This window comes from Akebia trifoliata, chromosome 14 (genome assembly GCF_017979445.1).
Source record: "Akebia trifoliata isolate Shusen 1 chromosome 14, ASM1797944v1, whole genome shotgun sequence".
Classification (NCBI taxonomy): domain Eukaryota; kingdom Viridiplantae; phylum Streptophyta; class Magnoliopsida; order Ranunculales; family Lardizabalaceae; genus Akebia; species Akebia trifoliata.
This window is the reverse complement of record NC_141388.1, coordinates 7,486,029-7,500,319: the sequence shown is the minus strand read 5'-3', so window position 1 is coordinate 7,500,319 and position 14,291 is coordinate 7,486,029. Positions and strand designations below refer to the sequence as shown.

General features: G+C 33.2%; 2 protein-coding genes across 2 annotated transcripts; both read right to left on the bottom strand.

Moving 5' to 3' along the window:
• Positions 1-1,268: 1,268 nt before the first annotated feature.
• On the bottom strand, positions 1,269-3,504 carry LOC147385943 (bark storage protein A-like). The gene is made up of 6 exons (XM_086424174.1): positions 3,218-3,504; positions 3,053-3,120; positions 2,429-2,593; positions 2,127-2,342; positions 1,857-2,039; positions 1,269-1,560 (listed from the first exon to the last, which is right to left on the bottom strand). The coding sequence occupies exons 1-6, from the start codon at positions 3,462-3,464 to the stop codon at positions 1,363-1,365; spliced, it is 1,077 nt and encodes a 358-aa protein (XP_086280300.1). The 5' UTR covers positions 3,465-3,504; the 3' UTR covers positions 1,269-1,362.
• Positions 3,505-11,174: 7,670 nt separating this feature from the next.
• Positions 11,175-12,537, bottom strand: LOC147385942 (L10-interacting MYB domain-containing protein-like). The gene is made up of 2 exons (XM_086423203.1): positions 11,873-12,537; positions 11,175-11,783 (listed from the first exon to the last, which is right to left on the bottom strand). Exons 1-2 carry the CDS (start codon positions 12,224-12,226, stop codon positions 11,175-11,177), a joined length of 963 nt encoding a protein of 320 aa, XP_086279329.1. The 5' UTR covers positions 12,227-12,537.
• Between the last annotated feature and the right edge of the window lie 1,754 nt (positions 12,538-14,291).

The following is a 14,291-nucleotide window of genomic DNA, read 5'->3' as shown; positions in this document are numbered from 1 at the left end:
ATGCATGTATCTTTTTTTTTTTTTTGTTTCGTTTTTCAATTTTTTTTAAATAATTCATCCCAATAAATTAAGAAATACATCTAAATATTCAAATTTAAGAATATCCCATTCTCCATTTGTCAAATATGATAAAAAAAGTCATAAGAATTGATCAAAATTGTTGGTGGAAAACGTAATTATGTCAAGAAAATGTGAAAATGCTAGTTTAAGAGTTTTAAAACCATTATAATAAGAGATGAGTTTTAGGACCATTAAAAAAGAATTTTTTTTACTAAATGACCTATTATGATACCGCCCAAAAATTTGGGACTATTTAGGACATCCATCCATTAGGTCTTTTTATGTAATTTTCCCTTAATAAAAATCTTTTTTTTTTCTAAACCGTGTGTCACCATGAAAATGTCGATGGTTTTATATATATACGCCTCAATCCATGTAGGCCCAACGATCCTCAGTAAGAGTTGAAATCAATCTTAAGCTGGCTGAAAAATAGTACCATAGCTTCTCCTTATTCTTCTTTGAAGCTATCCTTCGAAATCAACTGTGGGAACCGTTGATGTGTCTTTGCCTAGTGAAATAGGTATAATATAACTTATAGAGTGGAGTTGCGGAAATCCAGAACCTCACAAGCAGCAACTCATTAAAAACATGGAGAATACTAGCCTCAACCCATCAACATGAACGTTGGGATGTTAGGAATTCCCGGGAGATGTATCCCTAGGAACTGATCTCTAAGAAGTTTGTTGTTTTCCTCAAATCCCAACAGTCATGTTGATGGAGAAAAATCCTATGTAGTTACACCTCACTACACTATGAGTTCATGATGAAGGAAGGAGTCACACCCACGTTTTAAAATCATGTTTTCGGGTAAATGTTTCAATTAGGAGAAAAATCGAGACAATCTTGAACGAAACACTTCAAAATAACTAAAACATTACCAAAATACTCAATATTTCATCTTGGTCTTGGACGCAACTAGAATATCTCAAACAACATTTCGAAATGACGCGAAACTTTGAACGATGATCCCATCAACTCATTCTTTAATGCCCCCCATCCTTTTTGTTAAATATCAGAGCGAAGATTCCATTGCAATCACCAATCTTACCAATGCAATTACTATCAGTAAGATTGTCACTTGAAAAACTTGCGATCTCGCACTTCATGTTTTGAGAATTAAAATTTACAATGAGCCGGAATCTGAATCGAATTCCAAATTTTGTCATATTCAACTCACGAAATGGTTATTGAAGTAGCTAGAGAACAAGGATAAAAGGACTTATTTATTATAGATGATCATGTCCACTACATGGGGATTTTTACCACGACTAGTACTGCCCTTGAGAGATGGACTCTACTTGGTTACATAGAAACCGACGGTTTTACATCAAACTTGGAAAAGTGTTCAGGAAGGTTGTAGATAAACTCAACGACTGCTTTTACAACATTAATAGATGCTAAGGGCTTGTATTTAGAGTACATTTCATATTCTTCTTTTCCTCCAGCAAAGTTCGACAACCCTCGAAGGACAATCACCGGAACATCATTCGCCGAGCTTGTCTGCAAACCACAATTTGGCACCAACATACGTAGATCATCACAATAAAAGAGTGAGAGGAAGACCAAAAGGAATATTTTACATGTTATCCCATATAGAAATATCCCCTATCTACTAAATATTTTAAAAGCTTGTATGGCATGTATCTCGAAACTCATTGAGAGAAGGCATGGATTTTGAAAAAAAAAACAAAGATTCGTTCAATTGACCCAAAATTCTTGGGATAAGACTTCTATAATGATAATGATAATGATGATGATGATATAATCCATGTAATTTAGCTGTAAAAAATACTTGCCATTACTACGGAAGAACTCTCCATATCCAAAGATGATACCCCGAAATTTTCCAAGAGGAACTCTCTATATGCAGCATTGTCCACAAATATGTTAGAGGTCGAGCCCTTTAGGCCAACCGCGACCTGGGGTTGATATGGAGCGCAAAAGCTTTCGTTCACACATTTCTCAAGTGAAAATCTCGGCTGAAGGAATTAAATTTGAAATATGTTATAATTGAAGCTTCTGAAGAACAAAAACTAACAAAGAAGAAAGCAAGGGTAGATGCATACGTTTAGCAATGAAGAGTAAGCGACATAAAGATACTCCGAGCTTGTGTCAGCCCAAACCAAATTTTCAGGGACATCAGGCTCTCCCGTCTTGGAGTAGTATTCCTCGGCAGTATACCCAATGCGGCCCAACAGATTGTTCTCTTCTCCGTTTGGTACATTGTAATTTCCAACGTCCAAGTGAGCGAAATATTTGTTGCTTAAAGGTGCATTAGGATTCTGTCAAGTGTAAAACTTTGTGATCAATTACACTAATAGGAAGGAAGAAGAGAGATTAATGGAGATTAAAATTGCGATAAACAGACCAGCCAATCCCATAGGCCTGTGTTAACAAATTGGTTGGGTACAATGACGTCTCCGACTTTTACGGAGTAGAAGGAACTCTCGGCGATACCAGACAGGCCGAAATGGATAATCCCCGTCACCTTGAATATACTCAGCAATGTTTGTGTCACCTCTACAGCGTTCCTCTGATTTGTACAAAGAACCAAGGGTAATTAGCTTAATCCCTCATGTGGGTAATTAGAAACATTTGTCTATATATGTGATCTTTGTGTTATATACGAAGCACACTCCCATGCTAACACGCTTAAATACGTTGGTTGTTCCCAGCATCCAAATCAGTAAGAGGTTATCGAGAAACAAGAATCCCACTCATCGACAACCTGTTAACGATTTGGGTCTGAATGGGTTCGATGAAAAACTACCGACTGGATTATTCTCCCCAAGTAGGGTGAGAAGAAAAATGCTAAACTGATTCAAAAAGATACTCACTAATGTTGATCACTTTTTTCGTAAATATCTCAAAAAAAAAAAATTTCGTTGTCAAAAAATGATTTTCTGACCAATTAATGATGCACGATACGTACAAGAGTAGAAGCGAAATGTAGAAAGTGATGGATGAGTAGGGAATAAATTTGTTTACTTACCATTCCAACTCCAGACCTCACATAGACGACTCTCTTCCCTCTGACCTGCCCAATCATGTATTTCCTCCCTATTACAATAAACTTTGTCACTCTCTTCGTAAACAAACCAACCAACTAAATAACTAACTAAAAAGCTGGAAATCTTGGAAAAGCCAGAGAACACACCTGATATTGCGAATGGCATTTCGGTAGGTATAAATTCTCGAGTAGCGAAGAATTGTTCTTCTACAGGTGAGTTTACAGCGATGAGACCTAAGAACGATCCCTGATCATCATTCAACTTCTCGATCCTCTTCTTCAAATACTTCCTCTGCATGTTTAAGGGCGTAGCAGACACATAATTACCAATCACCAATGAGATCACTACCACCAACATAACATATGAAGAGAGTATTGCTTGCTTTGCAGCCATGGCTCAGCTTAGTTTGAGTCTGATGGGTTTGCTCAATTCATTTGGATCTCCTATTTATTCCACATTAACACAGATCCCTAGGATAGTCCGATGGTGTGGAGGGCTGCATGGGAGACCAGCACATTTTCCATGTGTTCTGAATGAGTCGTGATCATAAAGGAGTCAGGCTGTCCTAAGTAATTATCATTTGTTTTTCTGAATAAATAAATAAATAAGAGATTTACTTGGCAGACCCGATTGTTGCATTTTTATTACAAAAATCTCCTTAGAGTTCAGACAACTCCATGGGATCCTTACTTTATGAAATTCATTACCTAACTAACCTTACTTTATAAAGTTTGTTACCCAACAAGCTTTCAAGTGGGAATCACGTCAGACAATCCAAATAGATGAAGATAATTTAAACCTTGAAGTGGATCTAATCACATCAATTTGTGACATCTAAAAATATGATCTGAAATAAAAACTTTGAAAGAAAAAATAAATTGAAAATAAAAGATAATTTTCACCTTCGAATTTTAGTTTTAAATTTAGGACTTTCGTAGTCATCCATTTTCCACACTTAGGTTAAAGTTCAAAAAGGAATTTTTTTCTTTTTTATAATTGATTTCTTTGATCTGATTTTTTTCATGAAATCTAGAAATCTGTATGCTAGATTTCCAATTGGATAATCCTTGTCAGCCCAAAGATTCTTAGTAAGATTTGAAATCTTTCCATTAAGTCATGCTAGTTTTATTTATAAATAACCAACTTGGCAAAATAAGGGTGTTTTTTTAATAAAATTACAACAAATAGGTATGCCCGGTAAATCTTTCTAAAAACAAATTACAACTATACGATTGTGTCACGTCGTTATCTTTAAAAAATAAATGAGTTAGGCTAGCCTAGGTAACTAAGATTGATATCAAATCATCCAAAAACATGAACCGATGCTTAAATTGACCACTATTTTCACCGCCGCGGATGAAGTTCAAAATTTTTTTTTTTTTTCTTTTTTCAAATTATTATTATTTATTTAGAATCTGAAATTTTCCTTGAAATCCAAAGGACTGGTGTTAAAAGGATCTTTACTAAGGTTTGAAATCTTACAAAGTTAATAAGGGAATTGTTTTTCGTAATTGAACACAGATGATAATAAATTGATGATGTGAGATCATGGGAAAGAAGCCTACGATAATTATTGTACTATTATTGGTGATTATCTCAAAATTAATCACAAATCTTGAGGATCATCTATTAATGGTGTGGCCGTGTGGGTCTAAGAAACCTATAGCACATCTTCCAAGGTTTGTGAATTTTTGAATGAATAAAGTTATAATTATTTTAATTTTGCACCTTAGACCAATCATCTCGAAATCAATAGAGAGATTTAACGAGTAGACCTATTTGCTGCATTTTTATTATAAAAACTCCATTAAGTTCATCATATGCATATTGGCAATCCGACAACATAACTTTCTAGCTTTCATGGAAAAACTCAAACTAGAAAAAAATCACTTTAGGCTTGATCCAAGCTATTGAAAATGGACAGCTATTAAACTCTCAAATTTAAGATTAAAATTCAACAGTGAAAATTAACTTTTTTTGAAACATTTTTTAAAATTCTTTAAATTTTGTCCTTTACGACATTGTGGCATTAGATTATGTTTTTGATGATACAAATTGATGTAGTCAAGAAATTTTACTTATTAAATTTAGTAAAGAAAGTGTTTTTCTTTCTAAACAAACTTTGGAGTAAAATCCACATCATTTAAATGATTAAATACTAATAACACCCTCAATTCTTTTAATCAAATACCTATTATATCTTTTCCATGCTTTCGGAAAGAATAAATGTTAAAAAAAAAAAATGATATAATAAGTATTAATTTAAAGAACTGAGGGTATTACAGATATTCAATCAATTAAAAAAATGTAGATCTAACTCCTTGAGTAACAAACTTCATAAAAGGAATTTTTGTAATAAAAATGCAATAGATAAATCTGCACAACAAATGTCTCAATTAATAATGTGTGGTGCGGAGTCTAAGGGAGAGGCATGACACATTTTACACTAATTGTGAAATTTTGAACGAATAAAGTTATAATTGAACGGTTGTAGAGGTGTTAATCATCTCAAAATTTAAATAAATCCCGGGGACAATCAAGCTATAATGTGGCTGGGTCTGGGAAACCATATATAGCACATCTTTCACGAGTTGTGAGTTTTGGAATGGATAAAGTTACAATTATTGTACAGCTAGATGTGCCATCTAGAAATTATTAATGTGTGATGTGGTGGATGGAGACTTAAAATCGGTAAGATTGCGGAGAATTCATTTGTAAGGGAATATATATTCCTTGGGAAAATGAATTCTACCGTTTGGTTGTTCCTTAGAAAATATCAAAAAGAAGAAAGTTGATTTTTAGTTTTGATGTGGGGCCGGGCAATCGTGCGAGAAATAACATTAGGAAGTGGGAAAATCATTTTTTGGGGGTGGGATGGGAAATGATTTTTTAAGTGGAAAATTGAATACCATGGAAAATATATGCACAATGTACACCTCACATTCGTCAAGGAAAATTACTTTTCTGCCCATTTTTATATGCAATCATACCGATCTTCAATGTCTAAGGTGTGGTGTGGAAAGTGTGTCATTATCTTTTACATTCCTATCAGCAATGGGCTGAGGAAGTTCTGTTCGACTTGTTAGAATTTTATTCTCAATTTAGATTTTGATTGTTAGAATTAGATTAGAAAAACTGATTTTCATAATTTGTTTTACCACACTATTCTATACATTGATTTCAGATTTTTTTCTTTTGTAATACAAAATATTAATACATGTAACTCAAAAAATCACCAAGGCGGTAAACTTTTAACATGAACAAGGTTAGAAAAAAGGTAAATTACCATTTTATAAGCTAATATGGTGAAATTCTGATTCTAGATAATTGTTTATTTTAAATCTCAAAACACCGGATTCTCTACTTGTATTGTCTGCGCTCGAAACCGAGCGATGAAAGGTCAAATTCTTTCTACTTCTTCATGCCTTACATTAAGTTCACTTTTATCTTTCTTCTCCAATTGTGAATATATTGAGCCACAAAAGATTCTTCCAACTCCGTGAAACTTCTTACCAAACTCGTTTTCAGCCCTTAGAACTAAGAGATAGCTACCGACCTAAGTGTTGAGGGAAACATCTTACACATCAGAACATCATCTCCTTGGTATAGAATCATCTGATTTTTGTAATGCATGATATGTTCTACCAGATCGCGCGTCATATCGAATGAATGAAACTTTGGTACGTGAAACTTCTTAGGGGACTCTGCTCGGAGAATCTCTTTGGAGAAGGGTGATGACTATAAATCTCTTACAATAGATTGAGCCAACTATTCAGCCTGACCTCCCCTAGTAGCGGCGTCTTCTTTTGAATATTTCTTTTATTTCCTTCATGGTCACTAAGTTTTCCGATGGGAAAGAATTATGTGTGCTCCGTGGTTCTTTTCTCCTTTTGTCAGGGTTTGAACTTTCTTTCCCGATTTCTCTTACAACATCAGTTATTTTTCTTGTTTCAGAATCCTTTGCTAGTCGTTGTCTCAATTCTTTGTTATCTTTTTTAGGGCTCGGAGCTCCTTTGCCTGATCATTGAGCACTTGTAGTTCAGCCCTCTTCTAAGTGAGCAAGGTTTCTATGGTTAGCGGAAACCCCCGTCCCTTGCAATGTTCCATGGATCTCCGATATCTACCTGCACTATCGGTCATATTGGAACCTTTGGCACCACTCCTCCCGAAACCTCCTTTGTATTTCCTATCGTGCCCTGAGCTGCAACAACCTATTGTCCTCTTGGAACTGCCTGTGCTGCGGAGACTCCTCTAAGTTCTTCGTTCCTCGTACTCACCATGTTTTGTCTTGTTATTGTTTTGTGCCCACGGATAGCGCCAAATTATAAAGGTATTTTTTGTGAATACCTCGAGATTCTCCACCTTTTGATCATTCGGTCCTTGAATCCTTGAGGTCTTTTCCTTATCTCCTGTATCACGGAGACTCCGATGCTTAAGTTAGAAAATAACCTACATTGTAAGACCTCTTTTAGATAGAAAATCTTGTGTCTCTACTTCGTGATGTTGAGCCCTTATTTATAGATTTTTGGAAGACTTCTTGTTTATCTTGATCTCTTAATCTTATCTTTCCTTGATTTCCTCCTAATTGATCTTCATTTGAAACAGAATTGCTGACTTAGTATAAGATTTCGTATTTTTAAAAACCTTAGATTTAGACATTTCTTCCGATCTTACGACTTACATCTTTTTTTCTTGTATTCTGTTCGATGGCTCGGATGATCATTCTACCATGTGTTCCTACTTTGAGATTGGTAAATTTTCCCTCCACAGTTATTATTATTATTATTTTGTTTTGAATCTAAATTTTTCCATAAGTCCAGAAGATTTGTGCCTTGGATTGCAAATGTGGTAATCTACGTGAGCCCAACGGCCCTTACTAGTAAGATTTGAAATCTTACTTAGTAAGGAAAAAAATATTTGTCATAATTAAAGAGAGATGATGTGGGTGACAATAAATTGATGATGTGAGCTCATGAGAAAGAAGCCTAGGACAATTATTGTACAATTTTTTGTGGATCATTTTGAAACTAATCATGGGTCTCAAGGACCATCAATTACTAGTGTGGCCATGTGGGGTGTGAGAAACTTATTGCACATCTTCCACGATTTGCGAGTTTTTGAATGGATAAATTAAGCTATAATTATTTTACTTTTATGGGAGTGGATCCTCCGTAGTAGGTTTTCTCTGTAGTTCCCTGCAATGCATTTAAGTAGTAAATATTTCATATGTTGAAAATAAAATCTAATACCACAGTTTTGTATGGATCATGGTGTAGATCAAATTAAAAAACAAAGAATTGAAAAAAGGGACAAATTTTGAGGTTTGCTGAAGACTTTTAAACGGACGATTCGTGACCTCAAGTTTTTAACGGAAGAAATATTTATGGGTCGGTGACGGGGCTCTCCCTCAACCATCAAGTACCATTGCAGGGAACTACAAAGAAAACCCACTACAGAGGATCCACTCCCTACTTTTATAGCTTATAGATGAGTCATCTCGAAATTTATAGAGAGATTTTCAAATAAACCTATCTGTTGCATTTTTATTACAAAACTCCCTAACGTTTTAAAGTTTGTTACTCAAGAAACCTTACTTTCTTAATCAAGCAACCCTAACTAAGTTAGTCAGATTTGAAATCTTACTAAGGGTCATTGGGCCCACATGGATTATTATATGGGCAATCCAACACCATAGTCTTTTAGATTTTAGGGAAAAAATCATATTCATAAAAATAAAAATAAAAGATAAAATGCTTTTTTGTACTTGGTCCAAGTTGTTGAAAATGGATGACTACCAAGCTCTCAAATTTAAAATAAAAATTAATGAAGAAAATTAGGGCCTGTGTGGATACAGGAGTCAGAAGTACTTAAAATGTAAGTACTTCCAGAAGTACTTTCTGAAGTACTGTCTCAAGTAGCGGAATACGTGTTGTACGTTTGGATACAGGATTTGAGAAGTACTGTCAGAAGTACTTCTTACAAAGTTTTGTGTTAGGAAACTATTATGTATTCTGTTGAAATGACCAAAATACCCTTATATGTAATAATTATTGTTTTTAACATTATAACTCAACAATATATGCTAAAAAAAATAACAGTTACTATTTTTATTAAATAAAAACATTATAACATCATTTTACACTCAAAATATATTTATTCTTTTTTTTTTTTTAAATTCGACAGAACCTCCCTTAAATATTGGATATATAAAAAATAAAATCTGTATAAAAACATAACAACTATAATATAATAAAACATGTATCATCATATATAAAATCATATGTAATAATCACACCAACATATGTAAAATAAAATAAAAACATTCATAAACAAAATTTATATGTGATCGTCATACCAATGAACAAAGATGTTCATATGGTAGAAATGTATTAAATTTATCCAAAAATATAATTTATTCAGTTAATAGTAATTTTTAAATCATAAAATTATATAATTATATCACGTCGATCATAAGCTTCTTTTATAGCTTCAGCTATTACTTCTCTCCTACGTTCCATTTCTCTATGTCTTTCCCGTTGTGAACGTCTCGATGGTCCAGGCTGATCTACACTCATAGGGACGGCTTCATCTATATAATCTAATTCTTCGTATATAGCAAATTCAACATCTGCCAAAGCTTCATTTCGAATGAAATTGTGTAGTCCCATGCAAGCAATGACGATATCCCTTTGAGTATCAATGGAGTATGTGTGCATGTCCCTAAGAATTGCCCATCTTGCCTTTAATACACCAAAACACCTCTCTATAACATTACGCAATGAGGAATGAAGATGGTTAAATAACTCTTTCTTTTCCTTCTGCCATGCACCCCGTCGAAAGTCTTGTAAATGATAACAAACACCCCTATATGGTGTCATGTACCCATCCATCAATGGATAGCCAGAGTCAACCAAGTAATATTTACCTACAAATGAATAATAATTTCATTATTTTATATATATAACATATAATTGAATGTACTTTTAAGTAAAATTTTGAATACCAACCTGACGGAGGGTGAGGAAATCCAGAATTAGGATTATTTATGGTTTTTAAAAACACGTTCGCATCATTTGCTTGTCCCTCCCAACCAGCAACTACATATGTGAAGAACATATCGAAAGAGCATACAGCCATTACATTTTGTGTTATACCTTTTCGACCTAAATATAGAAGTTGATCTGCTATTGGAACTCGTGCCCCAATATGAGTACCGTCAATTGCTCCCACACAATCCTTCATATAAAAAGAAATTTTATTTTAAAGATTAAACATTATAATTTTTTTGAATTTAACTTTAAAATTACCTTAAAGAAAGGCCAGAATCTTCGATTTGTGCGAATTTGATGAGGGATCTCATCCAAAGAACGAGGCACAATAAGAGTTTTGCACAATTCTAGGACAGCTTTCAAGATTCTATGAAAGTGTCTACTCACGGTTTCTTCAGAACGTTGAAATCGATCACCAACACTTCGCATGCCCTCGTTTTGTCCCAATATCTTCAAGAACATTCCTAAGGATACTTCCAAAGAAACGTTCCTTGTTCTTTCAAGACCAACATCTTCATGTAAAGTATTGCATAATTTCTCAAATACATGTTTCTCCATTCGAAATTGTTCGTGACATATTGCATTATTCCCAGACAAAACATAATTCATATAATTTTGTCCAGTAAAATTACAATTAGTCTTTGGTTGTCGAACTAATTTATTTTTACGAGCCGTGCGATAATGATTTGCTGCAACAAGTGCAGCCATACATATAATCTCATCGTCTGAATCTGAATAATCCATCTTGTTTCTGTTTACATTATTAATATAAAAAAATATCATTTAATATTCCATATAAATAATCATATAAATATATTCAATCTATAAACAATCATATAAAATATTAAAACAAACATTTTTAACAATCAAACCATAATCCATAATTTATAATCCATGAGACATAATCAACAATCCACAAACCAGAAATAAATAGAAATTTAATCCATACAGAATAAATCCAACCATAATCCATGAAACAAATTTTCTTTTATTAACCACATAAAAAAAAAAGGATTCATAAAAGACCGACCCATAAAAAAAACTATGCTATCCTCTAGTGATCACCACAATAACGACGATATTCAAAATCAATGTACGATAGACGAGTATCATTTGTTGGCAAGTTATAAAAGGCATTCCTAAAATCTACACTCTCCACGAATTTGGATACCACATAAGAATATCGATTGCTACCTATAGGAATCTCATCTACTAATTCATTAAGAAGTGGCAAGCATTCACCGGGAGTAAGCTTTTTTTGCTCGTTTGGAAGTTTATCTTTATGAATTTTTGATTGGAAAAGATCCACCAAACGACTGAATTCAACCTCAAATAAATCAGATTTTCTTCCCTTTTTGCGTTTTGATCTAGAATCCCCACTTATTGACGGTCTTCTCTGTGATGGTCTTGAACTTGGTGACTCATCAATATCATCATCAGGGTGAGTTGGGAGTATATTTTCTTGTGTCGCTGGAATGTATTCAGGAGTATCATCATCATCATCATCATCATCATCATCATCAGCAATTGACTCATTCGTCATGTTTGTCGTTGTAGAATATCGAACACGAGATCCGGTAGCTGTGGTACCACCAAATAACTTGTCCAACTCATCTCTATGCTCCAATGCCTTATAACGAAACTTATTATCTCCAGAATGTTGCTATAAAAAAATGATAAATATTATTAATAGATATTTATTGACATCTTTATAAATAAGTGAAATTAAATATATTAAAAAATATGCATTACCATTTCTCGTTCAATCCACCATTCATCGCTCATGATTATAGAATAACCGTTCCAACCGATTCCAGTTACACTCATTAGATTGGACCAAGCCTTCCAATCTAATTTTGTTTTGTTCCAATGATTTTTGAATTGTTTTTGTTCGAATTTAAATCCTGTTTTCTTGAAAAATTCATTTCGAACAAACTTCCATCCTAACCTATCTAAAGTTGGCCCATTTCTATGACCTTGCGCGACTGCTTCAACACATAGCTCAACAAAGGTCTTGTGTAAATACGGACTCCAATTTGCTTTACCCTTGTCATTTTGTGTTGCAACTTGTTTGTTCTTGTTCATATTTGTTGTTTCAGAAGACATCTTAAAATGAAAACAAACAAATATGTGAAAAAAATTAAATAAATATTTAAAAGAAAAAAATTAATCATGTGTTAGAAAAAAACATAAATATATCATGTGTTAGAGAAAAATTAATCACAACAAACTGATTCTGATAGGATTTAAAACCAATAGAAGAGATAAGACAATGTATGTTTGATGTAGGACTTGTATTACGTACTCTTAAGATTGTTTACAATTAGGATAAGGCTCATATAAAATCCTAAATGTAGCAAATAGAAATATAATAGACAGAGAGAGATAAAGAATACCCTTACTGTTGATAATGCACCCAGAATGCACAAAAAATGATCAGAATACCTTAAAAAATATATAATTACACTAAATATATATATATATATATATATAAAATAAAATTATATTAAAAAATTATAAAAATAATTATTTTCAATTTAAATAAATTTATAAATTTTATAATTCTATCGAAATTTCGGCAACATCTCCTCTTAAAAATGGACGTATAAAATTTTTCTGATAAAAAAAATACCTGCATAGTACACAATCTAACATCCATGCAACAGTTTATATAAATATTATCAATTCAAGCACCCCAATATGTCATCAAAGTCTAAAACACAACCTCGAATGAACATGAGACTAATTCTAACATAAATTCATCCCAAAACATTAGCAAACCATAAAATTTTATCCTCAAAAGTCACAACGATAAAAATCGAACACATCTGGGGATGAGGAAACTAGTAAAAAATAGATTCTGTGATAAACCAATCCACCACAGACTACAATAGAAATTATAATTACAAGAAACAAAAAAAACTTCAAGATTTTATACATCACCCATAGATTTTTAACAAAAAAATAAAGAAAAAAGAGTTAATAATCTACATCACCCAAACATGCTAACAAACAATTTTTACTAAAACCTCACCAATTCATATATAACACCAAAAGAACTACACACAGTTGGTGTGGCGTTAGTAAAAGTTAGTGTTGCAATCGTAACTCTCTTAAAGAAATTCAATAATACTATGTTTAGGCACTTGGACTTCCAATCAATGATTACCAAATTGCATTTGAACTAGCTTTATTTGCATATATGATAGAGGTGAATGCATCTATTATAGGATCTCATGTCATAGTTATGCACCTGAGATTATATATCAATGCTAGTAGATTACAGTTTAAAAAGTTTTTCTCCATTTTATATATATTTTTTGTTTGTTTTTCACTAATCTTTGGCTAAATAATAATAGGGAAATGTTCAACACCCTAAGCTTTACCCTACACTTTAATAAACGTGTTTTGTCCTACGTGGGTTAGAAGTTTTGGAATGGGCTAATTTTTGATGAGGATGATCTCTATGATTAGAAGATCATCCTCACCAAAAATCAGCCCATTCCAAAATTTTTAGCCCCATGTTTACAAGTTGAAAAATCGTGGACCGTCCATTTTTTGTAAATCATTTTTATGGGGTCAGAAGTTTTGGAATGGGCTGATTTTTGGTGAGGATGATCTCCTCACCATAGAGATCATCCTCACCAAAAATCAGCCTAGTCCAAAACTTCTAACCCATGCAGGACAAAACACGTTTGTTAAAGTGTAGGGTAAAGCTTAGGGTGGGGAACGGAACCCATAATAATAGGCTTAGAGTCATAGCTTGGTTTGTCGATATATCACAATACAACCTTGAGATCAAGAGTTAAATTTGGTGCATTCTAACCATTGCTTGGTATTGAATCCTGACCCAATTCATCAAGCAATCTTCATTTAGGACAATTAGGGATTAGATTAAATCGAGAATCATTGGAAAACTTCTAAATCTATATGATTTAAAAGTCTCCATAACCAAGATTTCTTATTTGAAAGGCATTTGCAATGATTAGGGACTTGGAAGGACAACTCCGATCTCACGAGTCTTATATATAACTACAGCATTGCTCACAAAATTTAATTTCGAGGTTCTTCTATAAGTATAGGGTATTTTAGTTACTAAATAGACATATAAAAACATTAAAAATCACCTAAAATTATATTTGAAAGTTGTAGATATTTGAGAGGCTGTAAT

What these genes read in the sequence shown, in the direction of transcription:
- LOC147385943 (XM_086424174.1), bottom strand. Translation starts at nt 3,464, where the DNA reads ATGGCTGCAAAGCAAGCAATACTCTCTTCATATGTTATGTTGGTGGTA. An exon ending in CAGGCCTATGGGATTGGCTG is followed by an intron (nt 2,343 to 2,428) that starts GTCTGTTTATCG and finishes TACACTTGACAG; the next exon opens with AATCCTAATGCACCTTTAAG. An exon ending in AGAGTTCTTCCGTAGTAATG is followed by an intron (nt 1,561 to 1,856) that starts GCAAGTATTTTT and finishes TGTGGTTTGCAG; the next exon opens with ACAAGCTCGGCGAATGATGT.
- LOC147385942 (XM_086423203.1), bottom strand. Translation starts at nt 12,226, where the DNA reads ATGTCTTCTGAAACAACAAATATGAACAAGAACAAACAAGTTGCAACA. An exon ending in GGTGGATTGAACGAGAAATG is followed by an intron (nt 11,784 to 11,872) that starts GTAATGCATATT and finishes ATTTTTTTATAG; the next exon opens with CAACATTCTGGAGATAATAA.